Consider the following 27,141-nt stretch of genomic DNA (forward strand, 5'->3'; position numbering starts at 1 on the left):
GAGACTGTGTTCTGGATCCGGGGGTATAGAGGAACACAGCGTGCCTGAGTGTGGGGTGCCAGAGTTCACACCGATTGTCATTGTTTCCCAGCCCAGGGTGTGCACAGACAAGGCCAGAGGTAGTTGTGAGATTAGTTGATTTTATTGGAGCTCAGGGTTGGCATGAGTGCCCTGAACAAAATTGACTTGGTGCCTGGGACACCCCGGCGGGAAGTTGCGTGAGCGCAGCCTCTGGAGCCCCGCATGTCCTTTGTCAGGGCACCTGAGTCAGGGACTGGGCCTGAGGCAGGGGCTGTGCTGCCCCCTGTGGTTGTCAAAGACAGGGGCAGGTGTCTGGCTGAAGCAGCAAGCTTGTCCCCTGATGAGATGTGGGGAAATCAGCAGCAGGCCCCCTGGCAGGATGAGGTGCCACAGCAGGCTGGGCGGGGACAGGCAGGGCAGCAGAGCAGGGACATGGAGGAGGAGGAGGAGGCAGGGGCACAGCAGGCAGGTTTGCACACAGGTTGGCAGATGAGGGACATGCAGGAGGAGGGTTTGCAGCAGGAGGGCCCACACGGAGAGGGCTGGCAGCATGAGGAGGATGAGCAGGGGCCTGCCCCACAGCAGACGGGCACACAGCAGGCGGGCTTGCAGCAGACGGGCGTACAGCAGACGGGCGTACAGCAGACAGGCTTACAGCACACAGGTGTGCAGCACACAGGTGTGCAGCAGACAGGCTTACAGCAGAGGGGTGTGCAGCACAGAGGCTGGCAGCAGGAGGGCCCACAGCAGGAGGGCCCACAGCAGGCAGTGCAGCCCGATTGGCAGGGGCTGGACCCACAGCTCACGGGGCTGCAGATGAGGGTCAGGCAGGAGGCTGGAGCACAGCAGGTGGACTGGCAGCAGCTGGGGGCGCAGCAGGTGGACTGGCAGCAGCTGGGGACACAGCAGGAGGACTGGCAGCAGGAGGGCTCACAGCAGCTCTCAGGACAGTTGTCCACCTCGCAGGACGGGTCAGTGCAAGCGCTGGGCAGGCAGACCCGGCTGCCATAGCTTCTGGAGCTGGAGCAGATGGACATGGTCGACGCAGGTGGAGCACAGGTGCTGGAGCAGCAGGGTCAGCCCTGGTGGGGTGGGAGGAGAGGCTGAGGGAGTGAGGTGTGTGGTGTGAGGAGCTCTGGGCTGTGGGGTTTTATATCCCGCTCTGGCTTGTGTTGATCCTCAGGAGGCTGAGCAAGCCTTCCCTTTCCTTGTTGTTGTTTAGCCTCCGGAGCTGGAGAACCTCATTCATGCGGTTCCTTTTCTGCAATTAGTTTTTCACTCAGGACACTGGTGAGCATGTCTCAGAAGTCTGCTTTTCCCCGTGTCCCTTGTGTTTGGCCCCAGAAAAGTTGTGAGGCAATATTTGTCCCGCGTGAGCTTAGGCTGCGTTTTTGAGGGGAACACGTTTCTTAAGTGATGTAATCTAGTTCTATCCGTCCTGCATTGAGTGCTTTCATTGTGTCCTCCCAATTTCTTTGAGGCAATTAAAACGTACATAGCTTATGGAATACAACTCGTTCAGATCATTCGATCTTAGAAGAGAAAGCCAATCGTCTCCCCCCTTCAGATCAGTGCCGTTTCTTTCAGGAGGATGTGCAGAGATTCCAAACCCGGTTTGCTCTCCCTTGTCTCTTGTGTTTTCTTCTGGTTTGCAGCACACGCTCAGGTGCCGGCTTTCTCACGCCTGAAGCCAGGCTCTGGAATCCCCTTTTCGTCTTGCCACACTAAGAGATCAAGTCGTTTATCACCCACGGTGGTGAGCTTTCATTTTCAGATTCCACGGGTGTCTGAAAATGGCTCACGGAGAAGTTGCAATCGTTTGGCGGAGTAGAGAACCCCAGTTTTTATCCATTGTTCTCTCAGAGCTAGGAAACCCTTTTCCACTGCCAATGATCCATTTTGCTGTAAAAAAGGCAGATGCTCACGATTTGTCATTTCGTTGTGGTTTCCCTGTGCCTCTCTTTGGCGACCTTGCTGAGTGCCCTCTCTTCCCATTCTGAAATGTCATAGGAAGTGCTTCCAGGACTGTGTCATGTTTTGTTTTCTACATTTGAAATACAACGAGTCCTTCAACGTGAAAGCTTATCTCAGGAAACGCAGAGCGGTTCTCCATCTGTGGCAGTGCCATGGTCTCCTGTCATCTTGAGTGAGTGGGTAGAGTCTAGCCTGTCCTTCACTTCATTGCCAGTGATGCCCCTGGGTGGGCATGGCCTTCTCTTGAGGATTCTGAGAACTCCTGTCTTCCTCCGTGGATGCGGGACACACACTCGCCCTGTGAGACATTCCTGCTAAGAAGCCGCATAGAACTTCACTGATAGAATCAGGGCCCTGGAGCTGGAGGAGCCACTTGGAGGTCCCCACCAGCACGCAGATGCTCCACCGACACTGGATCCAGGAGACTTCCCATCCACTGGCTGTGATATTCCTGCATTCCACCTTATTGCATGAGCTGTGAGAGACTGAAGAGGAACTTATAGACCGCTACAGCACATAGGGGCGAACAGTGGCTGTATGGATTGATGTGTATAGGACCTCTGGGCTGCGGTGTTTTCTTGATGTATGAATACCCTTTGAGAGAACGGTCTCTCTTAGACACATTTGAGGATCCCTGGATTTGTTTCTCTAGTCTATCCGGAGAAACACCCCATCGGCACATGGATAAAATAAGACCCATCCCTCACGCCATGCAAAAATATTTTTTTATGCAGCATTGGATCTCCATCACCATCCAGCTTTCCAATTGCCGTCTGTTGAAGAGGGTGTCCCTGTCCCATTTTACGTCGGATAGTTTCCACTTAAAGTCTACCCACATGGCAGTCAAAGAGGACAGACACCTTTTCCACCTTTTGAGTTTACAATGCCCTCCTTTGTAGCAGCCACGGTGATGGGTGTCCACGGGCACCCTTTGATAGAAGGGCGTGTGGAGGGCACTTTTCATCCTTTGTATGAAGACTTAGGTGCATGCTTTTGTTAGTCTGTGTACACTAGAGAAACAAATCCACAGAAACTCCTGTGAAAGAGAGAGCTTTATATAAAGGTGAAGTGCACATCAAGGGAACGTCCTAACCCAGTGCTGCCCAAGCCCAGAGGTTCAACATTAGCCCATATGTCCGACCCTGATCCACACAGTCCTCCTCCATCTCACGGAACGCACGCCATGTTGCCAACTGCAGGAGGAAAGCCGAGTCAGTGAATGTGTAAGCATCTCAATGGTGGCAAGGGTCTCCACACGGTTGCTCCATCAGCCAGGGCTGCATGAGGGTAGGTCCATGTGACTTCTCCTCAGGCATGTCTTGCAGAAAGTGAGCCTTGCCAGCTGTAGCAGGGAACTGGCTAAGGCAGCTGCACCCTGGTCTGACCATCAGAAAGCAAAGGTCATGAGAATGAGGAAGGCGAGGCTCCCTGAGCCATTTGTCGTTCCACCCTTCATTTCCCCCTACATGTGTTTACCGGCCAGAGTACCACAGTAATCTAACTATCTCAATGCTTGTGTTTATTCGACAGTTGATTGCATCACTTATTTACTAACTTGCATTCAGTACAAAATCTTATGTGGTTACGGCTCATCATCATAAATGTTACTGGATATTAAGCTTGCTGACTTTGAGAATGCTTGCTATATATCTGTAAAGGACATTGTTGTACAGTTTCTCCTCATCGGGGTTTTCTAAGTTTCCAGTAATATCTATGGGTAGTTTTCTTTATTTAAGCAAACGGTCTATGGAAAAGACTTTTAAGGACCTCCGGGAAGCTGGTGCCTATGTAGAATGAACTGCTTTGTGTCCCTGTTGTGAGAACCGAAATTCGAGTGCCAACCGAAAATCGAGAGGGATTCAAGAGGAGGAAGAAGCCAAGAAAGTCCACACAGACAACAACCCAAGAACTCCGTCTCGGTGTCTCAAGGAAGCAAACATAGTCGTTCAGGAAGCTGAAAGAACCCCGGCCAGAGAAGTTCCCACCAGGAGAATTTCCGGGCAGATTGTTGTCAGGATGACTCACATCAAGTCCAAGGGAAAAAATGGTAAGAAAAGCCAGAGAAACAAGATGAATTACATGCAAAGTGCCAGCAAGGAGAATGCCCTCAGATTTCTCAGCAGAAACCATGCAGGCCAGAAGACGACGGAGTGATTTGTACAGAGGATCGTGGGCAAAAAGGTCAACCTAGCATCCTGTAATTAGCAAAATGATGCATCCAAAAGGATGGAGAAACACAAAGAAACCTAAGGCAAGAAGAAAGACCGTTAAAAGTGATCAAGTGGCTTAGTATCCACTCAGAAAGCTACATACATGGCAGTCAAAGAGGACTGCCTTTGAAGGTGCAGCGGTGGCAAGGATGGAAGTAGAAGGGATCAGAGAGGATGTGATGGCCCTCTGCCAGAATGCCTGCTCTGGCCCTGTGCAGCGAGAAGGACCAGAGAGGACAGAGGAGACTCACTATATCGGGCATGCTTGATGAGTGTGAGGCACTGAGCTGGGGCGGAGGGTGGTGTGAAGCTGCCCTTGGTCTCAGAGTCGGCCTTCCTGAAGTGTTCCTGAGCAGCGTGGCAGGTTTCCACCACCTTTTCTGAGACTGTGTTCTGGATCCGGGGGTATAGAGGAACACAGCGTGCCTGAGTGTGGGGTGCCAGAGTTCACACCGATTGTCATTGTTTCCCAGCCCAGGGTGTGCACAGACAAGGCCAGAGGTAGTTGTGAGATTAGTTGATTTTATTGGAGCTCAGGGTTGGCATGAGTGCCCTGAACAAAATTGACTTGGTGCCTGGGACACCCCGGCGGGAAGTTGCGTGAGCGCAGCCTCTGGAGCCCCGCATGTCCTTTGTCAGGGCACCTGAGTCAGGGACTGGGCCTGAGGCAGGGGCTGTGCTGCCCCCTGTGGTTGTCAAAGACAGGGGCAGGTGTCTGGCTGAAGCAGCAAGCATGTCCCCTGATGAGATGTGGGGAAATCAGCAGCAGGCTCCCTGGCAGGATGAGGTGCCACAGCAGGCTGGGCGGGGACAGGCAGGGCAGCAGAGCAGGGACATGGAGGAGGAGGAGGCAGGGGCACAGCAGGCAGGTTTGCACACAGGTTGGCAGATGAGGGACATGCAGGAGGAGGGTTTGCAGCAGGAGGGCCCACACGGAGAGGGCTGGCAGCATGAGGAGGATGAGCAGGGGCCTGCCCCACAGCAGACGGGCACACAGCAGGCGGGCTTGCAGCAGACGGGCGTACAGCAGACGGGCGTACAGCAGACAGGCTTACAGCACACAGGTGTGCAGCACACAGGTGTGCAGCAGACAGGCTTACAGCAGAGGGGTGTGCAGCACAGAGGCTGGCAGCAGGAGGGCCCACAGCAGGAGGGCCCACAACAGGCAGTGCAGCCCGATTGGCAGGGGCTGGACCCACAGCTCACGGGGCTGCAGATGAGGGTCAGGCAGGAGGCTGGAGCACAGCAGGTGGACTGGCAGCAGCTGGGGGCGCAGCAGGTGGACTGGCAGCAGCTGGGGACACAGCAGGAGGACTGGCAGCAGGAGGGCTCACAGCAGCTCTCAGGACAGTTGTCCACCTCGCAGGACGGGTCAGTGCAAGCGCTGGGCAGGCAGACCCGGCTGCCATAGCTTCTGGAGCTGGAGCAGATGGACATGGTCGACGCAGGTGGAGCACAGGTGCTGGAGCAGCAGGGTCAGCCCTGGTGGGGTGGGAGGAGAGGCTGAGGGAGTGAGGTGTGTGGTGTGAGGAGCTCTGGGCTGTGGGGTTTTATATCCCGCTCTGGCTTGTGTTGATCCTCAGGAGGCTGAGCAAGCCTTCCCTTTCCTTGTTGTTGTTTAGCCTCCGGAGCTGGAGAACCTCATTCATGCGGTTCCTTTTCTGCAATTAGTTTTTCACTCAGGACACTGGTGAGCATGTCTCAGAAGTCTGCTTTTCCCCGTGTCCCTTGTGTTTGGCCCCAGAAAAGTTGTGAGGCAATATTTGTCCCGCGTGAGCTTAGGCTGCGTTTTTGAGGGGAACACGTTTCTTAAGTGATGTAATCTAGTTCTATCCGTCCTGCATTGAGTGCTTTCATTGTGTCCTCCCAATTTCTTTGAGGCAATTAAAACGTACATAGCTTATGGAATACAACTCGTTCAGATCATTCGATCTTAGAAGAGAAAGCCAATCGTCTCCCCCCTTCAGATCAGTGCCGTTTCTTTCAGGAGGATGTGCAGAGATTCCAAACCCGGTTTGCTCTCCCTTGTCTCTTGTGTTTTCTTCTGGTTTGCAGCACACGCTCAGGTGCCGGCTTTCTCACGCCTGAAGCCAGGCTCTGGAATCCCCTTTTCGTCTTGCCACACTAAGAGATCAAGTCGTTTATCACCCACGGTGGTGAGCTTTCATTTTCAGATTCCACGGGTGTCTGAAAATGGCTCACGGAGAAGTTGCAATCGTTTGGCGGAGTAGAGAACCCCAGTTTTTATCCATTGTTCTCTCAGAGCTAGGAAACCCTTTTCCACTGCCAATGATCCATTTTGCTGTAAAAAAGGCAGATGCTCACGATTTGTCATTTCGTTGTGGTTTCCCTGTGCCTCTCTTTGGCGACCTTGCTGAGTGCCCTCTCTTCCCATTCTGAAATGTCATAGGAAGTGCTTCCAGGACTGTGTCATGTTTTGTTTTCTACATTTGAAATACAACGAGTCCTTCAACGTGAAAGCTTATCTCAGGAAACGCAGAGCGGTTCTCCATCTGTGGCAGTGCCATGGTCTCCTGTCATCTTGAGTGAGTGGGTAGAGTCTAGCCTGTCCTTCACTTCATTGCCAGTGATGCCCCTGGGTGGGCATGGCCTTCTCTTGAGGATTCTGAGAACTCCTGTCTTCCTCCGTGGATGCGGGACACACACTCGCCCTGTGAGACATTCCTGCTAAGAAGCCGCATAGAACTTCACTGATAGAATCAGGGCCCTGGAGCTGGAGGAGCCACTTGGAGGTCCCCACCAGCACGCAGATGCTCCACCGACACTGGATCCAGGAGACTTCCCATCCACTGGCTGTGATATTCCTGCATTCCACCTTATTGCATGAGCTGTGAGAGACTGAAGAGGAACTTATAGACCGCTACAGCACATAGGGGCGAACAGTGGCTGTATGGATTGATGTGTATAGGACCTCTGGGCCGCGGTGTTTTCTTGATATACGAATACCCTTTGAGAGAACGGTCTCTCTTAGACACATTTGAGGATCCCTGGATTTGTTTCTCTAGTCTATCCGGAGAAACACCCCATCGGCACATGGATAAAATAAGACCCATCCCTCACGCCATGCAAAAATATTTTTTTATGCAGCATTGGATCTCCATCACCATCCAGCTTTCCCATTGCCGTCTGTTGAAGAGGGTGTCCCTGTCCCATTTTACGTGGGATAGTTTCCACTTAAAGTCTACCCACATGGCAGTCAAAGAGGACAGACACCTTTTCCACCTTTTGAGTTTACAATGCCCTCCTTTGTAGCAGCCACGGTGATGGGTGTCCACGGGCACCCTTTGATAGAAGGGCGTGTGGAGGGCACTTTTCATCCTTTGTATGAAGACTTAGGTGCATGCTTTTGTTAGTCTGTGTACACTAGAGAAACAAATCCACAGAAACTCCTGTGAAAGAGAGAGCTTTATATAAAGGTGAAGTGCACATCAAGGGAACGTCCTAACCCAGTGCTGCCCAAGCCCAGAGGTTCAACATTAGCCCATATGTCCGACCCTGATCCACACAGTCCTCCTCCATCTCACGGAACGCACGCCATGTTGCCAACTGCAGGAGGAAAGCCGAGTCAGTGAATGTGTAAGCATCTCAATGGTGGCAAGGGTCTCCACACGGTTGCTCCATCAGCCAGGGCTGCATGAGGGTAGGTCCATGTGACTTCTCCTCAGGCATGTCTTGCAGGAAGTGAGCCTTGCCAGCTGTAGCAGGGAACTGGCTAAGGCAGCTGCACCCTGGTCTGACCATCAGAAAGCAAAGGTCATGAGAATGAGGAAGGCGAGGCTCCCTGAGCCATTTGTCGTTCCACCCTTCATTTCCCCCTACATGTGTTTACCGGCCAGGGTACCACAGTAATCTAACTATCTCAATGCTTGTGTTTATTCGACAGTTGATTGCGTCACTTATTCACTAACTTGCATTCAGTACAAAATCTTATGTGGTTACGGCTCATCATCATAAATGTTACTGGATATTAAGCTTGCTGACTTTGAGAATGCTTGCTATATATCTGTAAAGGACATTGTTGTACAGTTTCTCCTCATCGGGGTTTTCTAAGTTTCCAGTAATATCTATGGGTAGTTTTCTTTATTTAAGCAAACGGTCTATGGAAAAGACTTTTAAGGACCTCCGGGAAGCTGGTGCCTATGTAGAATGAACTGCTTTGTGTCCCTGTTGTGAGAACCGAAATTCGAGTGCCAACCGAAAATCGAGAGGGATTCAAGAGGAGGAAGAAGCCAAGAAAGTCCACACAGACAACAACCCAAGAACTCCGTCTCGGTGTCTCAAGGAAGCAAACATAGTCGTTCAGGAAGCTGAAAGAACCCCGGCCAGAGAAGTTCCCACCAGGAGAATTTCCGGGCAGATTGTTGTCAGGATGACTCACATCAAGTCCAAGGGAAAAAATGGTAAGAAAAGCCAGAGAAACAAGATGAATTACATGCAAAGTGCCAGCAAGGAGAATGCCCTCAGATTTCTCAGCAGAAACCATGCAGGCCAGAAGACGACGGAGTGATTTGTACAGAGGATCGTGGGCAAAAAGGTCAACCTAGCATCCTGTAATTAGCAAAATGATGCATCCAAAAGGATGGAGAAACACAAAGAAACCTAAGGCAAGAAGAAAGACCGTTAAAAGTGATCAAGTGGCTTAGTATCCACTCAGAAAGCTACATACATGGCAGTCAAAGAGGACTGCCTTTGAAGGTGCAGCGGTGGCAAGGATGGAAGTAGAAGGGATCAGAGAGGATGTGATGGCCCTCTGCCAGAATGCCTGCTCTGGCCCTGTGCAGCGAGAAGGACCAGAGAGGTCAGAGGAGACTCACTATATCGGGCATGCTTGATGAGAGTGAGGCACTGAGCTGGGGCGGAGGGTGGTGTGAAGCTGCCCTTGGTCTCAGAGTCGGCCTTCCTGAAGTGTTCCTGAGCAGCGTGGCAGGTTTCCACCACCTTTTCTGAGACTGTGTTCTGGATCCGGGGGTATAGAGGAACACAGCGTGCCTGAGTGTGGGGTGCCAGAGTTCACACCGATTGTCATTGTTTCCCAGCCCAGGGTGTGCACAGACAAGGCCAGAGGTAGTTGTGAGATTAGTTGATTTTATTGGAGCTCAGGGTTGGCATGAGTGCCCTGAACAAAATTGACTTGGTGCCTGGGACACCCCGGCGGGAAGTTGCGTGAGCGCAGCCTCTGGAGCCCCGCATGTCCTTTGTCAGGGCACCTGAGTCAGGGACTGGGCCTGAGGCAGGGGCTGTGCTGCCCCCTGTGGTTGTCAAAGACAGGGGCAGGTGTCTGGCTGAAGCAGCAAGGGTGTCCCCTGATGAGATGTGGGGAAATCAGCAGCAGGCCCCCTGGCAGGATGAGGTGCCACAGCAGGCTGGGCGGGGACAGGCAGGGCAGCAGAGCAGGGACATGGAGGAGGAGGAGGCAGGGGCACAGCAGGCAGGTTTGCACACAGGTTGGCAGATGAGGGACATGCAGGAGGAGGGTTTGCAGCAGGAGGGCCCACACGGAGAGGGCTGGCAGCATGAGGAGGATGAGCAGGGGCCTGCCCCACAGCAGACGGGCACACAGCAGGCGGGCTTGCAGCAGACGGGCGTACAGCAGACGGGCGTACAGCAGACAGGCTTACAGCACACAGGTGTGCAGCACACAGGTGTGCAGCAGACAGGCTTACAGCAGAGGGGTGTGCAGCACAGAGGCTGGCAGCAGGAGGGCCCACAGCAGGAGGGCCCACAGCAGGCAGTGCAGCCCGATTGGCAGGGGCTGGACCCACAGCTCACGGGGCTGCAGATGAGGGTCAGGCAGGAGGCTGGAGCACAGCAGGTGGACTGGCAGCAGCTGGGGGCGCAGCAGGTGGACTGGCAGCAGCTGGGGACACAGCAGGAGGACTGGCAGCAGGAGGGCTCACAGCAGCTCTCAGGACAGTTGTCCACCTCGCAGGACGGGTCAGTGCAAGCGCTGGGCAGGCAGACCCGGCTGCCATAGCTTCTGGAGCTGGAGCAGATGGACATGGTCGACGCAGGTGGAGCACAGGTGCTGGAGCAGCAGGGTCAGCCCTGGTGGGGTGGGAGGAGAGGCTGAGGGAGTGAGGTGTGTGGTGTGAGGAGCTCTGGGCTGTGGGGTTTTATATCCCGCTCTGGCTTGTGTTGATCCTCAGGAGGCTGAGCAAGCCTTCCCTTTCCTTGTTGTTGTTTAGCCTCCGGAGCTGGAGAACCTCATTCATGCGGTTCCTTTTCTGCAATTAGTTTTTCACTCAGGACACTGGTGAGCATGTCTCAGAAGTCTGCTTTTCCCCGTGTCCCTTGTGTTTGGCCCCAGAAAAGTTGTGAGGCAATATTTGTCCCGCGTGAGCTTAGGCTGCGTTTTTGAGGGGAACACGTTTCTTAAGTGATGTAATCTAGTTCTATCCGTCCTGCATTGAGTGCTTTCATTGTGTCCTCCCAATTTCTTTGAGGCAATTAAAACGTACATAGCTTATGGAATACAACTCGTTCAGATCATTCGATCTTAGAAGAGAAAGCCAATCGTCTCCCCCCTTCAGATCAGTGCCGTTTCTTTCAGGAGGATGTGCAGAGATTCCAAACCCGGTTTGCTCTCCCTTGTCTCTTGTGTTTTCTTCTGGTTTGCAGCACACGCTCAGGTGCCGGCTTTCTCACGCCTGAAGCCAGGCTCTGGAATCCCCTTTTCGTCTTGCCACACTAAGAGATCAAGTCGTTTATCACCCACGGTGGTGAGCTTTCATTTTCAGATTCCACGGGTGTCTGAAAATGGATCATGGAGAAGTTGCAATCGTTTGGCGGAGTAGAGAACCCCAGTTTTTATCCATTGTTCTCTCAGAGCTAGGAAACCCTTTTCCACTGCCAATGATCCATTTTGTTGTAAAAAATGCAGATGCTCACGATTTGTCATTTCGTTGTGGTTTCCCTGTGTCTCTCTTTGGCGACCTTGCTGAGTGCCATCTCTTCCCGTTCTGAAATGTCATAGGAAGTGCTTCCAGGACTGTGTCATGTTTTGTTTTCTACATTTGAAATACAACGAGTCCTTCAACGTGAAAGCTTATCTCAGGAAACGCAGAGCGGTTCTCCATCTGTGGCAGTGCCATGGTCTCCTGTCATCTTGAGTGAGTGGGTAGAGTCTAGCCTGTCCTTCACTTCATTGCCAGTGATGCCCCTGGGTGGGCATGGCCTTCTCTTGAGGATTCTGAGAACTCCTGTCTTCCTCCGTGGATGCGGGACACACACTCGCCCTGTGAGACATTCCTGCTAAGAAGCCGCATAGAACTTCACTGATAGAATCAGGGCCCTGGAGCTGGAGGAGCCACTTGGAGGTCCCCACCAGCACGCAGATGCTCCACCGACACTGGATCCAGGAGACTTCCCATCCACTGGCTGTGATATTCCTGCATTCCACCTTATTGCATGAGCTGTGAGAGACTGAAGAGGAACTTATAGACCGCTACAGCACATAGGGGCGAACAGTGGCTGTATGGATTGATGTGTATAGGACCTCTGGGCCGCGGTGTTTTCTTGATATACGAATACCCTTTGAGAGAACGGTCTCTCTTAGACACATTTGAGGATCCCTGGATTTGTTTCTCTAGTCTATCCGGAGAAACACCCCATCGGCACATGGATAAAATAAGACCCATCCCTCACGCCATGCAAAAATATTTTTTTATGCAGCATTGGATCTCCATCACCATCCAGCTTTCCCATTGCCGTCTGTTGAAGAGGGTGTCCCTGTCCCATTTTACGTGGGATAGTTTCCACTTAAAGTCTACCCACATGGCAGTCAAAGAGGACAGACACCTTTTCCACCTTTTGAGTTTACAATGCCCTCCTTTGTAGCAGCCACGGTGATGGGTGTCCACGGGCACCCTTTGATAGAAGGGGGTGTGGAGGGCACTTTTCATCCTTTGTATGAAGACTTAGGTGCATGCTTTTGTTAGTCTGTGTACACTAGAGAAACAAATCCACAGAAACTCCTGTGAAAGAGAGAGCTTTATATAAAGGTGAAGTGCACATCAAGGGAACGTCCTAACCCAGTGCTGCCCAAGCCCAGAGGTTCAACATTAGCCCATATGTCCGACCCTGATCCACACAGTCCTCCTCCATCTCACGGAACGCACGCCATGTTGCCAACTGCAGGAGGAAAGCCGAGTCAGTGAATGTGTAAGCATCTCAATGGTGGCAAGGGTCTCCACACGGTTGCTCCATCAGCCAGGGCTGCATGAGGGTAGGTCCATGTGACTTCTCCTCAGGCATGTCTTGCAGGAAGTGAGCCTTGCCAGCTGTAGCAGGGAACTGGCTAAGGCAGCTGCACCCTGGTCTGACCATCAGAAAGCAAAGGTCATGAGAATGAGGAAGGCGAGGCTCCCTGAGCCATTTGTCGTTCCACCCTTCATTTCCCCCTACATGTGTTTACCGGCCAGGGTACCACAGTAAGCTAACTATCTCAATGCTTGTGTTTATTCGACAGTTGATTGCGTCACTTATTTACTAACTTGCATTCAGTACAAAATCTTATGTGGTTACGGCTCATCATCATAAATGTTACTGGATATTAAGCTTGCTGACTTTGAGAATGCTTGCTATATATCTGTAAAGGACATTGTTGTACAGTTTCTCCTCATCGGGGTTTTCTAAGTTTCCAGTAATATCTATGGGTAGTTTTCTTTATTTAAGCAAACGGTCTATGGAAAAGACTTTTAAGGACCTCCGGGAAGCTGGTGCCTATGTAGAATGAACTGCTTTGTGTCCCTGTTGTGAGAACCGAAATTCGAGTGCCAACCGAAAATCGAGAGGGATTCAAGAGGAGGAAGAAGCCAAGAAAGTCCACACAGACAACAACCCAAGAACTCCGTCTCGGTGTCTCAAGGAAGCAAACATAGTCGTTCAGGAAGCTGAAAGAACCCCGGCCAGAGAAGTTCCCACCAGGAGAATTTCCGGGCAGATTGTTGTCAGGATGACTCACATCAAGTCCAAGGGAAAAAATGGTAAGAAAAGCCAGAGAAACAAGATGAATTACATGCAAAGTGCCAGCAAGGAGAATGCCCTCAGATTTCTCAGCAGAAACCATGCAGGCCAGAAGACGACGGAGTGATTTGTACAGAGGATCGTGGGCAAAAAGGTCAACCTAGCATCCTGTAATTAGCAAAATGATGCATCCAAAAGGATGGAGAAACACAAAGAAACCTAAGGCAAGAAGAAAGACCGTTAAAAGTGATCAAGTGGCTTAGTATCCACTCAGAAAGCTACATACATGGCAGTCAAAGAGGACTGCCTTTGAAGGTGCAGCGGTGACAAGGATGGAAGTAGAAGGGATCAGAGAGGATGTGATGGCCCTCTGCCAGAATGCCTGCTCTGGCCCTGTGCAGCGAGAAGGACCAGAGTGGACAGAGGAGACTCACTATATCGGGCATGCTTGATGAGTGTGAGGCACTGAGCTGGGGCGGAGGGTGGTGTGAAGCTGCCCTTGGTCTCAGAGTCGGCCTTCCTGAAGTGTTCCTGAGCAGCGTGGCAGGTTTCCACCACCTTTTCTGAGACTGTGTTCTGGATCCGGGGGTATAGAGGAACACAGCGTGCCTGAGTGTGGGGTGCCAGAGTTCACACCGATTGTCATTGTTTCCCAGCCCAGGGTGTGCACAGACAAGGCCAGAGGTAGTTGTGAGATTAGTTGATTTTATTGGAGCTCAGGGTTGGCATGAGTGCCCTGAACAAAATTGACTTGGTGCCTGGGACACCCCGGCGGGAAGTTGCGTGAGCGCAGCCTCTGGAGCCCCGCATGTCCTTTGTCAGGGCACCTGAGTCAGGGACTGGGCCTGAGGCAGGGGCTGTGCTGCCCCTTGTGGTTGTCAAAGACAGGGGCAGGTGTCTGGCTGAAGCAGCAAGGGTGTCCCCTGATGAGATGTGGGGAAATCAGCAGCAGGCCCCCTGGCAGGATGAGGTGCCACAGCAGGCTGGGCGGGGACAGGCAGGGCAGCAGAGCAGGGACATGGAGGAGGAGGAGGCAGGGGCACAGCAGGCAGGTTTGCACACAGGTTGGCAGATGAGGGACATGCAGGAGGAGGGTTTGCAGCAGGAGGGCCCACACGGAGAGGGCTGGCAGCATGAGGAGGATGAGCAGGGGCCTGCCCCACAGCAGACGGGCACACAGCAGGCGGGCTTGCAGCAGACGGGCGTACAGCAGACGGGCGTACAGCAGACAGGCTTACAGCACACAGGTGTGCAGCACACAGGTGTGCAGCAGACAGGCTTACAGCAGAGGGGTGTGCAGCACAGAGGCTGGCAGCAGGAGGGCCTACAGCAGGAGGGCCCACAGCAGGCAGTGCAGCCCGATTGGCAGGGGCTGGACCCACAGCTCATGGGGCTGCAGATGAGGGTCAGGCAGGAGGCTGGAGCACAGCAGGTGGGCTGGCAGCAGCTGGGGGCGCAGCAGGTGGACTGGCAGCAGCTGGGGACACAGCAGGAGGACTGGCAGCAGGAGGGCTCACAGCAGCTCTCAGGACAGTTGTCCACCTCGCAGGACGGGTCAGTGCAAGCGCTGGGCAGGCAGACCCGGCTGCCATAGCTTCTGGAGCTGGAGCAGATGGACATGGTCGACGCAGGTGGAGCACAGGTGCTGGAGCAGCAGGGTCAGCCCTGGTGGGGTGGGAGGAGAGGCTGAGGGAGTGAGGTGTGTGGTGTGAGGAGCTCTGGGCTGTGGGGTTTTATATCCCGCTCTGGCTTGTGTTGATCCTCAGGAGGCTGAGCAAGCCTTCCCTTTCCTTGTTGTTGTTTAGCCTCCGGAGCTGGAGAACCTCATTCATGCGGTTCCTTTTCTGCAATTAGTTTTTCACTCAGGACACTGGTGAGCATGTCTCAGAAGTCTGCTTTTCCCCGTGTCCCTTGTGTTTGGCCCCAGAAAAGTTGTGAGGCAATATTTGTCCCACGTGAGCTTAGGCTGCGTTTTTGAGGGGAACACGTTTCCTAAGTGATGTAATCTAGTTCTATCCGTCCTGCATTGAGTGCTTTCATTGTGTCCTCCCAATTTCTTTGAGGCAATTAAAACGTACATAGCTTATGGAATACAACTCGTTCAGATCATTCGATCTTAGAAGAGAAAGCCAATCGTCTCCCCCCTTCAGATCAGTGCCGTTTCTTTCAGGAGGATGTGCAGAGATTCCAAACCCGGTTTGCTCTCCCTTGTCTCTTGTGTTTTCTTCTGGTTTGCAGCACACGCTCAGGTGCCGGCTTTCTCACGCCTGAAGCCAGGCTCTGGAATCCACTCTTCGTCTTGCCACACTAAGAGATCAAGTCGTTTATCACCCACGGTGGTGAGCTTTCATTTTCAGATTCCACGGGTGTCTGAAAATGGCTCACGGAGAAGTTGCAATCGTTTGGCGGAGTAGAGAACCCCAGTTTTTATCCATTGTTCTCTCAGAGCTAGGAAACCCTTTTCCACTGCCAATGATCCATTTTGCTGTAAAAAAGGCAGATGCTCACGATTTGTCATTTCGTTGTGGTTTCCCTGTGTCTCTCTTTGGCGACCTTGCTGAGTGCCATCTCTTCCCATTCTGAAATGTCATAGGAAGTGCTTCCAGGACTGTGTCATGTTTTGTTTTCTACATTTGAAATACAACGAGTCCTTCAACGTGAAAGCTTATCTCAGGAAACGCAGAGCGGTTCTCCATCTGTGGCAGTGCCATGGTCTCCTGTCATCTTGAGTGAGTGGGTAGAGTCTAGCCTGTCCTTCACTTCATTGCCAGTGATGCCCCTGGGTGGGCATGGCCTTCTCTTGAGGATTCTGAGAACTCCTGTCTTCCTCCGTGGATGCGGGACACACACTCGCCCTGTGAGAAATTTCTGCTAAGATGCCGCATAGAACTTCACTGATAGAATCAGGGCCCTGGAGCTGGAGGAGCCACTTGGAGGTCCCCACCAGCACGCAGATGCTCCACCGACACTGGATCCAGGAGACTTCCCATCCACTGGCTGTGATATTCCTGCATTCCACCTTATTGCATGAGCTGTGAGAGACTGAAGAGGAACTTATAGACCGCTACAGCACATAGGGGCGAACAGTGGCTGTATGGATTGATGTGTATAGGACCTCTGGGCCGCGGTGTTTTCTTGATATACGAATACCCTTTGAGAGAACGGTCTCTCTTAGACACATTTGAGGATCCCTGGATTTGTTTCTCTAGTCTATCCGGAGAAACACCCCATCGGCACATGGATAAAATAAGACCCATCCCTCACGCCATGCAAAAATATTTTTTTATGCAGCATTGGATCTCCATCACCATCCAGCTTTCCCATTGCCGTCTGTTGAAGAGGGTGTCCCTGTCCCATTTTACGTGGGATAGTTTCCACTTAAAGTCTACCCACATGGCAGTCAAAGAGGACAGACACCTTTTCCACCTTTTGAGTTTACAATGCCCTCCTTTGTAGCAGCCACGGTGATGGGTGTCCACGGGCACCCTTTGATAGAAGGGGGTGTGGAGGGCACTTTTCATCCTTTGTATGAAGACTTAGGTGCATGCTTTTGTTAGTCTGTGTACACTAGAGAAACAAATCCACAGAAACTCCTGTGAAAGAGAGAGCTTTATATAAAGGTGAAGTGCACATCAAGGGAACGTCCTAACCCAGTGCTGCCCAAGCCCAGAGGTTCAACATTAGCCCATATGTCCGACCCTGATCCACACAGTCCTCCTCCATCTCACGGAACGCACGCCATGTTGCCAACTGCAGGAGGAAAGCCGAGTCAGTGAATGTGTAAGCATCTCAATGGTGGCAAGGGTCTCCACACGGTTGCTCCATCAGCCAGGGCTGCATGAGGGTAGGTCCATGTGACTTCTCCTCAGGCATGTCTTGCAGGAAGTGAGCCTTGCCAGCTGTAGCAGGGAACTGGCTAAGGCAGCTGCACCCTGGTCTGACCATCAGAAAGCAAAGGTCATGAGAATGAGGAAGGCGAGGCTCCCTGAGCCATTTGTCGTTCCACCCTTCATTTCCCCCTACATGTGTTTACCGGCCAGGGTACCACAGTAAGCTAACTATCTCAATGCTTGTGTTTATTCGACAGTTGATTGCGTCACTTATTTACTAACTTGCATTCAGTACAAAATCTTATGTGGTTACGGCTCATCATCATAAATGTTACTGGATATTAAGCTTGCTGACTTTGAGAATACTTGCTATATATCTGTAAAGGACATTGTTGTACAGTTTCTCCTCATCGGGGTTTTCTAAGTTTCCAGTAATATCTATGGGTAGTTTTCTTTATTTAAGCAAACGGTCTATGGAAAAGACTTTTAAGGACCTCCGGGAAGCTGGTGCCTATGTAGAATGAACTGCTTTGTGTCCCTGTTGTGAGAACCGAAATTCGAGTGCCAACCGAAAATCGAGAGGGATTCAAGAGGAGGAAGAAGCCAAGAAAGTCCACACAGACAACAACCCAAGAACTCCGTCTCGGTGTCTCAAGGAAGCAAACATAGTCGTTCAGGAAGCTGAAAGAACCCCGGCCAGAGAAGTTCCCACCAGGAGAATTTCCGGGCAGATTGTTGTCAGGATGACTCACATCAAGTCCAAGGGAAAAAATGGTAAGAAAAGCCAGAGAAACAAGATGAATTACATGCAAAGTGCCAGCAAGGAGAATGCCCTCAGATTTCTCAGCAGAAACCATGCAGGCCAGAAGACGACGGAGTGATTTGTACAGAGGATCGTGGGCAAAAAGGTCAACCTAGCATCCTGTAATTAGCAAAATGATGCATCCAAAAGGATGGAGAAACACAAAGAAACCTAAGGCAAGAAGAAAGACCGTTAAAAGTGATCAAGTGGCTTAGTATCCACTCAGAAAGCTACATACATGGCAGTCAAAGAGGACTGCCTTTGAAGGTGCAGCGGTGGCAAGGATGGAAGTAGAAGGGATCAGAGAGGATGTGATGGCCCTCTGCCAGAATGCCTGCTCTGGCCCTGTGCAGCGAGAAGGACCAGAGAGGTCAGAGGAGACTCACTATATCGGGCATGCTTGATGAGAGTGAGGCACTGAGCTGGGGCGGAGGGTGGTGTGAAGCTGCCCTTGGTCTCAGAGTCGGCCTTCCTGAAGTGTTCCTGAGCAGCGTGGCAGGTTTCCACCACCTTTTCTGAGACTGTGTTCTGGATCCGGGGGTATAGAGGAACACAGCGTGCCTGAGTGTGGGGTGCCAGAGTTCACACCGATTGTCATTGTTTCCCAGCCCAGGGTGTGCACAGACAAGGCCAGAGGTAGTTGTGAGATTAGTTGATTTTATTGGAGCTCAGGGTTGGCATGAGTGCCCTGAACAAAATTGACTTGGTGCCTGGGACACCCCGGCGGGAAGTTGCGTGAGCGCAGCCTCTGGAGCCCCGCATGTCCTTTGTCAGGGCACCTGAGTCAGGGACTGGGCCTGAGGCAGGGGCTGTGCTGCCCCCTGTGGTTGTCAAAGACAGGGGCAGGTGTCTGGCTGAAGCAGCAAGGGTGTCCCCTGATGAGATGTGGGGAAATCAGCAGCAGGCCCCCTGGCAGGATGAGGTGCCACAGCAGGCTGGGCGGGGACAGGCAGGGCAGCAGAGCAGGGACATGGAGGAGGAGGAGGCAGGGGCACAGCAGGCAGGTTTGCACACAGGTTGGCAGATGAGGGACATGCAGGAGGAGGGTTTGCAGCAGGAGGGCCCACACGGAGAGGGCTGGCAGCATGAGGAGGATGAGCAGGGGCCTGCCCCACAGCAGACGGGCACACAGCAGGCGGGCTTGCAGCAGACGGGCGTACAGCAGACGGGCGTACAGCAGACAGGCTTACAGCACACAGGTGTGCAGCACACAGGTGTGCAGCAGACAGGCTTACAGCAGAGGGGTGTGCAGCACAGAGGCTGGCAGCAGGAGGGCCCACAGCAGGAGGGCCCACAGCAGGCAGTGCAGCCCGATTGGCAGGGGCTGGACCCACAGCTCACGGGGCTGCAGATGAGGGTCAGGCAGGAGGCTGGAGCACAGCAGGTGGACTGGCAGCAGCTGGGGGCGCAGCAGGTGGACTGGCAGCAGCTGGGGACACAGCAGGAGGACTGGCAGCAGGAGGGCTCACAGCAGCTCTCAGGACAGTTGTCCACCTCGCAGGACGGGTCAGTGCAAGCGCTGGGCAGGCAGACCCGGCTGCCATAGCTTCTGGAGCTGGAGCAGATGGACATGGTCGACGCAGGTGGAGCACAGGTGCTGGAGCAGCAGGGTCAGCCCTGGTGGGGTGGGAGGAGAGGCTGAGGGAGTGAGGTGTGTGGTGTGAGGAGCTCTGGGCTGTGGGGTTTTATATCCCGCTCTGGCTTGTGTTGATCCTCAGGAGGCTGAGCAAGCCTTCCCTTTCCTTGTTGTTGTTTAGCCTCCGGAGCTGGAGAACCTCATTCATGCGGTTCCTTTTCTGCAATTAGTTTTTCACTCAGGACACTGGTGAGCATGTCTCAGAAGTCTGCTTTTCCCCGTGTCCCTTGTGTTTGGCCCCAGAAAAGTTGTGAGGCAATATTTGTCCCGCGTGAGCTTAGGCTGCGTTTTTGAGGGGAACACGTTTCTTAAGTGATGTAATCTAGTTCTATCCGTCCTGCATTGAGTGCTTTCATTGTGTCCTCCCAATTTCTTTGAGGCAATTAAAACGTACATAGCTTATGGAATACAACTCGTTCAGATCATTCGATCTTAGAAGAGAAAGCCAATCGTCTCCCCCCTTCAGATCAGTGCCGTTTCTTTCAGGAGGATGTGCAGAGATTCCAAACCCGGTTTGCTCTCCCTTGTCTCTTGTGTTTTCTTCTGGTTTGCAGCACACGCTCAGGTGCCGGCTTTCTCACGCCTGAAGCCAGGCTCTGGAATCCCCTTTTCGTCTTGCCACACTAAGAGATCAAGTCGTTTATCACCCACGGTGGTGAGCTTTCATTTTCAGATTCCACGGGTGTCTGAAAATGGCTCACGGAGAAGTTGCAATCGTTTGGCGGAGTAGAGAACCCCAGTTTTTATCCATTGTTCTCTCAGAGCTAGGAAACCCTTTTCCACTGCCAATGATCCATTTTGCTGTAAAAAAGGCAGATGCTCACGATTTGTCATTTCGTTGTGGTTTCCCTGTGCCTCTCTTTGGCGACCTTGCTGAGTGCCCTCTCTTCCCATTCTGAAATGTCATAGGAAGTGCTTCCAGGACTGTGTCATGTTTTGTTTTCTACATTTGAAATACAACGAGTCCTTCAACGTGAAAGCTTATCTCAGGAAACGCAGAGCGGTTCTCCATCTGTGGCAGTGCCATGGTCTCCTGTCATCTTGAGTGAGTGGGTAGAGTCTAGCCTGTCCTTCACTTCATTGCCAGTGATGCCCCTGGGTGGGCATGGCCTTCTCTTGAGGATTCTGAGAACTCCTGTCTTCCTCAGTGGATGCGGGACACACACTCGCCCTGTGAGACATTCCTGCTAAGAAGCCGCATAGAACTTCACTGATAGAATCAGGGCCCTGGAGCTGGAGGAGCCACTTGGAGGTCCCCACCAGCACGCAGATGCTTCATCGACACTGGATCCAGGAGACTTCCCATCCACTGGCTGTGATATTCCTGCATTCCACCTTATTGCATGAGCTGTGAGAGACTGAAGAGGAACTTATAGACCGCTACAGCACATAGGGGCGAACAGTGGCTGTATGGATTGATGTGTATAGGACCTCTGGGCCGCGGTGTTTTCTTGATATACGAATACCCTTTGAGAGAACGGTCTCTCTTAGACACATTTGAGGATCCCTGGATTTGTTTCTCTAGTCTATCCAGAGAAACACCCCATCGGCACATGGATAAAATAAGACCCATCCCTCACGCCATGCAAAAATATTTTTTTATGCAGCATTGGATCTCCATCACCATCCAGCTTTCCCATTGCCGTCTGTTGAAGAGGGTGTCCCTGTCCCATTTTACGTGGGATAGTTTCCACTTAAAGTCTACCCACATGGCAGTCAAAGAGGACAGACACCTTTTCCACCTTTTGAGTTTACAATGCCCTCCTTTGTAGCAGCCACGGTGATGGGTGTCCACGGGCACCCTTTGATAGAAGGGCGTGTGGAGGGCACTTTTCATCCTTTGTATGAAGACTTAGGTGCATGCTTTTGTTAGTCTGTGTACACTAGAGAAACAAATCCACAGAAACTCCTGTGAAAGAGAGAGCTTTATATAAAGGTGAAGTGCACATCAAGGGAACGTCCTAACCCAGTGCTGCCCAAGCCCAGAGGTTCAACATTAGCCCATATGTCCGACCCTGATCCACACAGTCCTCCTCCATCTCACGGAACGCACGCCATGTTGCCAACTGCAGGAGGAAAGCCGAGTCAGTGAATGTGTAAGCATCTCAATGGTGGCAAGGGTCTCCACACGGTTGCTCCATCAGTCAGGGCTGCATGAGGGTAGGTCCATGTGACTTCTCCTCAGGCATGTCTTGCAGGAAGTGAGCCTTGCCAGCTGTAGCAGGGAACTGGCTAAGGCAGCTGCACCCTGGTCTGACCATCAGAAAGCAAAGGTCATGAGAATGAGGAAGGCGAGGCTCCCTGAGCCATTTGTCGTTCCACCCTTCATTTCCCCCTACATGTGTTTACCGGCCAGAGTACCACAGTAAGCTAACTATCTCAATGCTTGTGTTTATTCGACAGTTGATTGCGTCACTTATTTACTAACTTGCATTCAGTACAAAATCTTATGTGGTTACGGCTCATCATCATAAATGTTACTGGATATTAAGCTTGCTGACTTTGAGAATGCTTGCTATATATCTGTAAAGGACATTGTTGTACAGTTTCTCCTCATCGGGGTTTTCTAAGTTTCCAGTAATATCTATGGGTAGTTTTCTTTATTTAAGCAAACGGTCTATGGAAAAGACTTTTAAGGACCTCCGGGAAGCTGGTGCCTATGTAGAATGAACTGCTTTGTGTCCCTGTTGTGAGAACCGAAATTCGAGTGCCAACCGAAAATCGAGAGGGATTCAAGAGGAGGAAGAAGCCAAGAAAGTCCACACAGACAACAACCCAAGAACTCCGTCTCGGTGTCTCAAGGAAGCAAACATAGTCGTTCAGGAAGCTGAAAGAACCCCGGCCAGAGAAGTTCCCACCAGGAGAATTTCCGGGCAGATTGTTGTCAGGATGACTCACATCAAGTCCAAGGGAAAAAATGGTAAGAAAAGCCAGAGAAACAAGATGAATTACATGCAAAGTGCCAGCAAGGAGAATGCCCTCAGATTTCTCAGCAGAAACCATGCAGGCCAGAAGACGACGGAGTGATTTGTACAGAGGATCGTGGGCAAAAAGGTCAACCTAGCATCCTGTAATTAGCAAAATGATGCATCCAAAAGGATGGAGAAACACAAAGAAACCTAAGGCAAGAAGAAAGACCGTTAAAAGTGATCAAGTGGCTTAGTATCCACTCAGAAAGCTACATACATGGCAGTCAAAGAGGACTGCCTTTGAAGGTGCAGCGGTGGCAAGGATGGAAGTAGAAGGGATCAGAGAGGATGTGATGGCCCTCTGCCAGAATGCCTGCTCTGGCCCTGTGCAGCGAGAAGGACCAGAGAGGTCAGAGGAGACTCACTATATCGGGCATGCTTGATGAGAGTGAGGCACTGAGCTGGGGCGGAGGGTGGTGTGAAGCTGCCCTTGGTCTCAGAGTCGGCCTTCCTGAAGTGTTCCTGAGCAGCGTGGCAGGTTTCCACCACCTTTTCTGAGACTGTGTTCTGGATCCGGGGGTATAGAGGAACACAGCGTGCCTGAGTGTGGGGTGCCAGAGTTCACACCGATTGTCATTGTTTCCCAGCCCAGGGTGTGCACAGACAAGGCCAGAGGTAGTTGTGAGATTAGTTGATTTTATTGGAGCTCAGGGTTGGCATGAGTGCCCTGAACAAAATTGACTTGGTGCCTGGGACACCCCGGCGGGAAGTTGCTTGAGCGCAGCCTCTGGAGCCCCGCATGTCCTTTGTCAGGGCACCTGAGTCAGGGACTGGGCCTGAGGCAGGGGCTGTGCTGCCCCCTGTGGTTGTCAAAGACAGGGGCAGGTGTCTGGCTGAAGCAGCAAGGGTGTCCCCTGATGAGATGTGGGGAAATCAGCAGCAGGCCCCCTGGCAGGATGAGGTGCCACAGCAGGCTGGGCGGGGACAGGCAGGGCAGCAGAGCAGGGACATGGAGGAGGAGGAGGCAGGGGCACAGCAGGCAGGTTTGCACACAGGTTGGCAGATGAGGGACATGCAGGAGGAGGGTTTGCAGCAGGAGGGCCCACACGGAGAGGGCTGGCAGCATGAGGAGGATGAGCAGGGGCCTGCCCCACAGCAGACGGGCACACAGCAGGCGGGCTTGCAGCAGACGGGCGTACAGCAGACGGGCGTACAGCAGACAGGCTTACAGCACACAGGTGTGCAGCACACAGGTGTGCAGCAGACAGGCTTACAGCAGAGGGGTGTGCAGCACAGAGGCTGGCAGCAGGAGGGCCCACAGCAGGAGGGCCCACAGCAGGCAGTGCAGCCCGATTGGCAGGGGCTGGACCCACAGCTCACGGGGCTGCAGATGAGGGTCAGGCAGGAGGCTGGAGCACAGCAGGTGGACTGGCAGCAGCTGGGGGCGCAGCAGGTGGACTGGCAGCAGCTGGGGACACAGCAGGAGGACTGGCAGCAGGAGGGCTCACAGCAGCTCTCAGGACAGTTGTCCACCTCGCAGGACGGGTCAGTGCAAGCGCTGGGCAGGCAGACCCGGCTGCCATAGCTTCTGGAGCTGGAGCAGATGGACATGGTCGACGCAGGTGGAGCACAGGTGCTGGAGCAGCAGGGTCAGCCCTGGTGGGGTGGGAGGAGAGGCTGAGGGAGTGAGGTGTGTGGTGTGAGGAGCTCTGGGCTGTGGGGTTTTATATCCCGCTCTGGCTTGTGTTGATCCTCAGGAGGCTGAGCAAGCCTTCCCTTTCCTTGTTGTTGTTTAGCCTCCGGAGCTGGAGAACCTCATTCATGCGGTTCCTTTTCTGCAATTAGTTTTTCACTCAGGACACTGGTGAGCATGTCTCAGAAGTCTGCTTTTCCCCGTGTCCCTTGTGTTTGGCTCCAGAAAAGTTGTGAGGCAATATTTGTCCCGCGTGAGCTTAGGCTGCGTTTTTGAGGGGAACACGTTTCTTAAGTGATGTAATCTAGTTCTATCCGTCCTGCATTGAGTGCTTTCATTGTGTCCTTCCAATTTCTTTGAGGCAATTAAAACGTACATAGCTTATGGAATACAACTCGTTCAGATCATTCGATCTTAGAAGAGAAAGCCAATCGTCTCCCCCCTTCAGATCAGTGCCGTTTCTTTCAGGAGGATGTGCAGAGATTCCAAACCCGGTTTGCTCTCCCTTGTCTCTTGTGTTTTCTTCTGGTTTGCAGCACACGCTCAGGTGCCGGCTTTCTCACGCCTGAAGCCAGGCTCTGGAATCCCCTTTTCTTCTTGCCACACTAAGAGATCAAGTCGTTTATCACCCACGGTGGTGAGCTTTCATTTTCAGATTCCACGGGTGTCTGAAAATGGCTCACGGAGAAGTTGCAATCGTTTGGCGGAGTAGAGAACCCCAGTTTTTATCCATTGTTCTCTCAGAGCTAGGAAACCCTTTTCCACTGCCAATGATCCATTTTGCTGTAAAAAAGGCAGATGCTCACGATTTGTCATTTCGTTGTGGTTTCCCTGTGTCTCTCTTTGGCGACCTTGCTGAGTGCCATCTCTTCCCGTTCTGAAATGTCATAGGAAGTGCTTCCAGGACTGTGTCATGTTTTGTTTTCTACATTTGAAATACAACGAGTCCTTCAACGTGAAAGCTTATCTCAGGAAACGCAGAGCGGTTCTCCATCTGTGGCAGTGCCATGGTCTCCTGTCATCTTGAGTGAGTGGGTAGAGTCTAGCCTGTCCTTCACTTCATTGCCAGTGATGCCCCTGGGTGGGCATGGCCTTCTCTTGAGGATTCTGAGAACTCCTGTCTTCCTCCGTGGATGCGGGACACACACTCGCCCTGTGAGACATTCCTGCTAAGAAGCCGCATAGAACTTCACTGATAGAATCAGGGCCCTGGAGCTGGAGGAGCCACTTGGAGGTCCCCACCAGCACGCAGATGCTCCAACGACACTGGATCCAGGAGACTTCCCATCCACTGGCTGTGATATTCCTACATTCCACCTTATTGCATGAGCTGTGAGAGACTGAAGAGGAACTTATAGACCGCTACAGCACATAGGGGCGAACAGTGGCTGTATGGATTGATGTGTATAGGACCTCTGGGCCGCGGTGTTTTCTTGATATACGAATACCCTTTGAGAGAACGGTCTCTCTTAGACACATTTGAGGATCCCTGGATTTGTTTCTCTAGTCTATCCAGAGAAACACCCCATCGGCACATGGATAAAATAAGACCCATCCCTCACGCCATGCAAAAATATTTTTTTATGCAGCATTGGATCTCCATCACCATCCAGCTTTCCCATTGCCGTCTGTTGAAGAGGGTGTCCCTGTCCCATTTTACGTGGGATAGTTTCCACTTAAAGTCTACCCACATGGCAGTCAAAGAGGACAGACACCTTTTCCACCTTTTGAGTTTACAATGCCCTCCTTTGTAGCAGCCACGGTGATGGGTGTCCACGGGCACCCTTTGATAGAAGGGCGTGTGGAGGGCACTTTTCATCCTTTGTATGAAGACTTAGGTGCATGCTTTTGTTAGTCTGTGTACACTAGAGAAACAAATCCACAGAAACTCCTGTGAAAGAGAGAGCTTTATATAAAGGTGAAGTGCACATCAAGGGAACGTCCTAACCCAGTGCTGCCCAAGCCCAGAGGTTCAACATTAGCCCATATGTCCGACCCTGATCCACACAGTCCTCCTCCATCTCACGGAACACACGCCATGTTGCCAACTGCAGGAGGAAAGCCGAGTCAGTGAATGTGTAAGCATCTCAATGGTGGCAAGGGTCTCCACACGGTTGCTCCATCAGTCAGGGCTGCATGAGGGTAGGTCCATGTGACTTCTCCTCAGGCATGTCTTGCAGGAAGTGAGCCTTGCCAGCTGTAGCAGGGAACTGGCTAAGGCAGCTGCACCCTGGTCTGACCATCAGAAAGCAAAGGTCATGAGAATGAGGAAGGCGAGGCTCCCTGAGCCATTTGTCGTTCCACCCTTCATTTCCCCCTACATGTGTTTACCGGCCAGAGTACCACAGTAAGCTAACTATCTCAATGCTTGTGTTTATTCGACAGTTGATTGCGTCACTTATTTACTAACTTGCATTCAGTACAAAATCTTATGTGGTTACGGCTCATCATCATAAATGTTACTGGATATTAAGCTTGCTGACTTTGAGAATGCTTGCTATATATCTGTAAAGGACATTGTTGTACAGTTTCTCCTCATCGGGGTTTTCTAAGTTTCCAGTAATATCTATGGGTAGTTTTCTTTATTTAAGCAAACGGTCTATGGAAAAGACTTTTAAGGACCTCCGGGAAGCTGGTGCCTATGTAGAATGAACTGCTTTGTGTCCCTGTTGTGAGAACCGAAATTCGAGTGCCAACCGAAAATCGAGAGGGATTCAAGAGGAGGAAGAAGCCAAGAAAGTCCACACAGACAACAACCCAAGAACTCCGTCTCGGTGTCTCAAGGAAGCAAACATAGTCGTTCAGGAAGCTGAAAGAACCCCGGCCAGAGAAGTTCCCACCAGGAGAATTTCCGGGCAGATTGTTGTCAGGATGACTCACATCAAGTCCAAGGGAAAAAATGGTAAGAAAAGCCAGAGAAACAAGATGAATTACATGCAAAGTGCCAGCAAGGAGAATGCCCTCAGATTTCTCAGCAGAAACCATGCAGGCCAGAAGACGACGGAGTGATTTGTACAGAGGATCGTGGGCAAAAAGGTCAACCTAGCATCCTGTAATTAGCAAAATGATGCATCCAAAAGG

At 52.1% G+C, this 27,141-nt stretch overlaps 6 protein-coding genes across 6 annotated transcripts; all 6 read right to left on the reverse strand.

Moving 5' to 3' along the window:
• Window positions 1–377: 377 nt before the first annotated feature.
• On the reverse strand, window positions 378–1,088 carry LOC142439671 (uncharacterized). Its single transcript, XM_075542209.1, has one exon. The coding sequence runs from the start codon at window positions 1,056–1,058 to the stop codon at window positions 378–380; it is 681 nt and encodes a 226-aa protein (XP_075398324.1). The 5' UTR covers window positions 1,059–1,088.
• Window positions 1,089–4,964: 3,876 nt separating this feature from the next.
• LOC142439675 (uncharacterized) lies at window positions 4,965–5,672 on the reverse strand. The gene has a single exon (XM_075542213.1). It carries the CDS (start codon window positions 5,640–5,642, stop codon window positions 4,965–4,967), a length of 678 nt encoding a protein of 225 aa, XP_075398328.1. The 5' UTR covers window positions 5,643–5,672.
• Window positions 5,673–9,548: 3,876 nt separating this feature from the next.
• LOC142439676 (uncharacterized) lies at window positions 9,549–10,256 on the reverse strand. The gene has a single exon (XM_075542214.1). It carries the CDS (start codon window positions 10,224–10,226, stop codon window positions 9,549–9,551), a length of 678 nt encoding a protein of 225 aa, XP_075398329.1. The 5' UTR covers window positions 10,227–10,256.
• A 3,876-nt stretch (window positions 10,257–14,132) lies between these two features.
• LOC142439686 (uncharacterized) lies at window positions 14,133–14,840 on the reverse strand. The gene has a single exon (XM_075542224.1). The coding sequence runs from the start codon at window positions 14,808–14,810 to the stop codon at window positions 14,133–14,135; it is 678 nt and encodes a 225-aa protein (XP_075398339.1). The 5' UTR covers window positions 14,811–14,840.
• A 3,876-nt stretch (window positions 14,841–18,716) lies between these two features.
• Window positions 18,717–19,424, reverse strand: LOC142439677 (uncharacterized). The gene has a single exon (XM_075542215.1). It carries the CDS (start codon window positions 19,392–19,394, stop codon window positions 18,717–18,719), a length of 678 nt encoding a protein of 225 aa, XP_075398330.1. The 5' UTR covers window positions 19,395–19,424.
• A 3,876-nt stretch (window positions 19,425–23,300) lies between these two features.
• On the reverse strand, window positions 23,301–24,008 carry LOC142439678 (uncharacterized). The gene has a single exon (XM_075542216.1). The coding sequence runs from the start codon at window positions 23,976–23,978 to the stop codon at window positions 23,301–23,303; it is 678 nt and encodes a 225-aa protein (XP_075398331.1). The 5' UTR covers window positions 23,979–24,008.
• Between the last annotated feature and the right edge of the window lie 3,133 nt (window positions 24,009–27,141).

The sequence above is a fragment of the Tenrec ecaudatus genome, chromosome 2, assembly GCF_050624435.1.
Source record: "Tenrec ecaudatus isolate mTenEca1 chromosome 2, mTenEca1.hap1, whole genome shotgun sequence".
NCBI lineage: Eukaryota > Metazoa > Chordata > Mammalia > Afrosoricida > Tenrecidae > Tenrec > Tenrec ecaudatus.

Coding starts and splice junctions, on each gene's coding strand:
- LOC142439671 (XM_075542209.1), bottom strand. CDS start 1,058: ATGTCCATCTGCTCCAGCTCCAGAAGCTATGGCAGCCGGGTCTGCCTG.
- LOC142439675 (XM_075542213.1), bottom strand. CDS start 5,642: ATGTCCATCTGCTCCAGCTCCAGAAGCTATGGCAGCCGGGTCTGCCTG.
- LOC142439676 (XM_075542214.1), bottom strand. CDS start 10,226: ATGTCCATCTGCTCCAGCTCCAGAAGCTATGGCAGCCGGGTCTGCCTG.
- LOC142439686 (XM_075542224.1), bottom strand. CDS start 14,810: ATGTCCATCTGCTCCAGCTCCAGAAGCTATGGCAGCCGGGTCTGCCTG.
- LOC142439677 (XM_075542215.1), bottom strand. CDS start 19,394: ATGTCCATCTGCTCCAGCTCCAGAAGCTATGGCAGCCGGGTCTGCCTG.
- LOC142439678 (XM_075542216.1), bottom strand. CDS start 23,978: ATGTCCATCTGCTCCAGCTCCAGAAGCTATGGCAGCCGGGTCTGCCTG.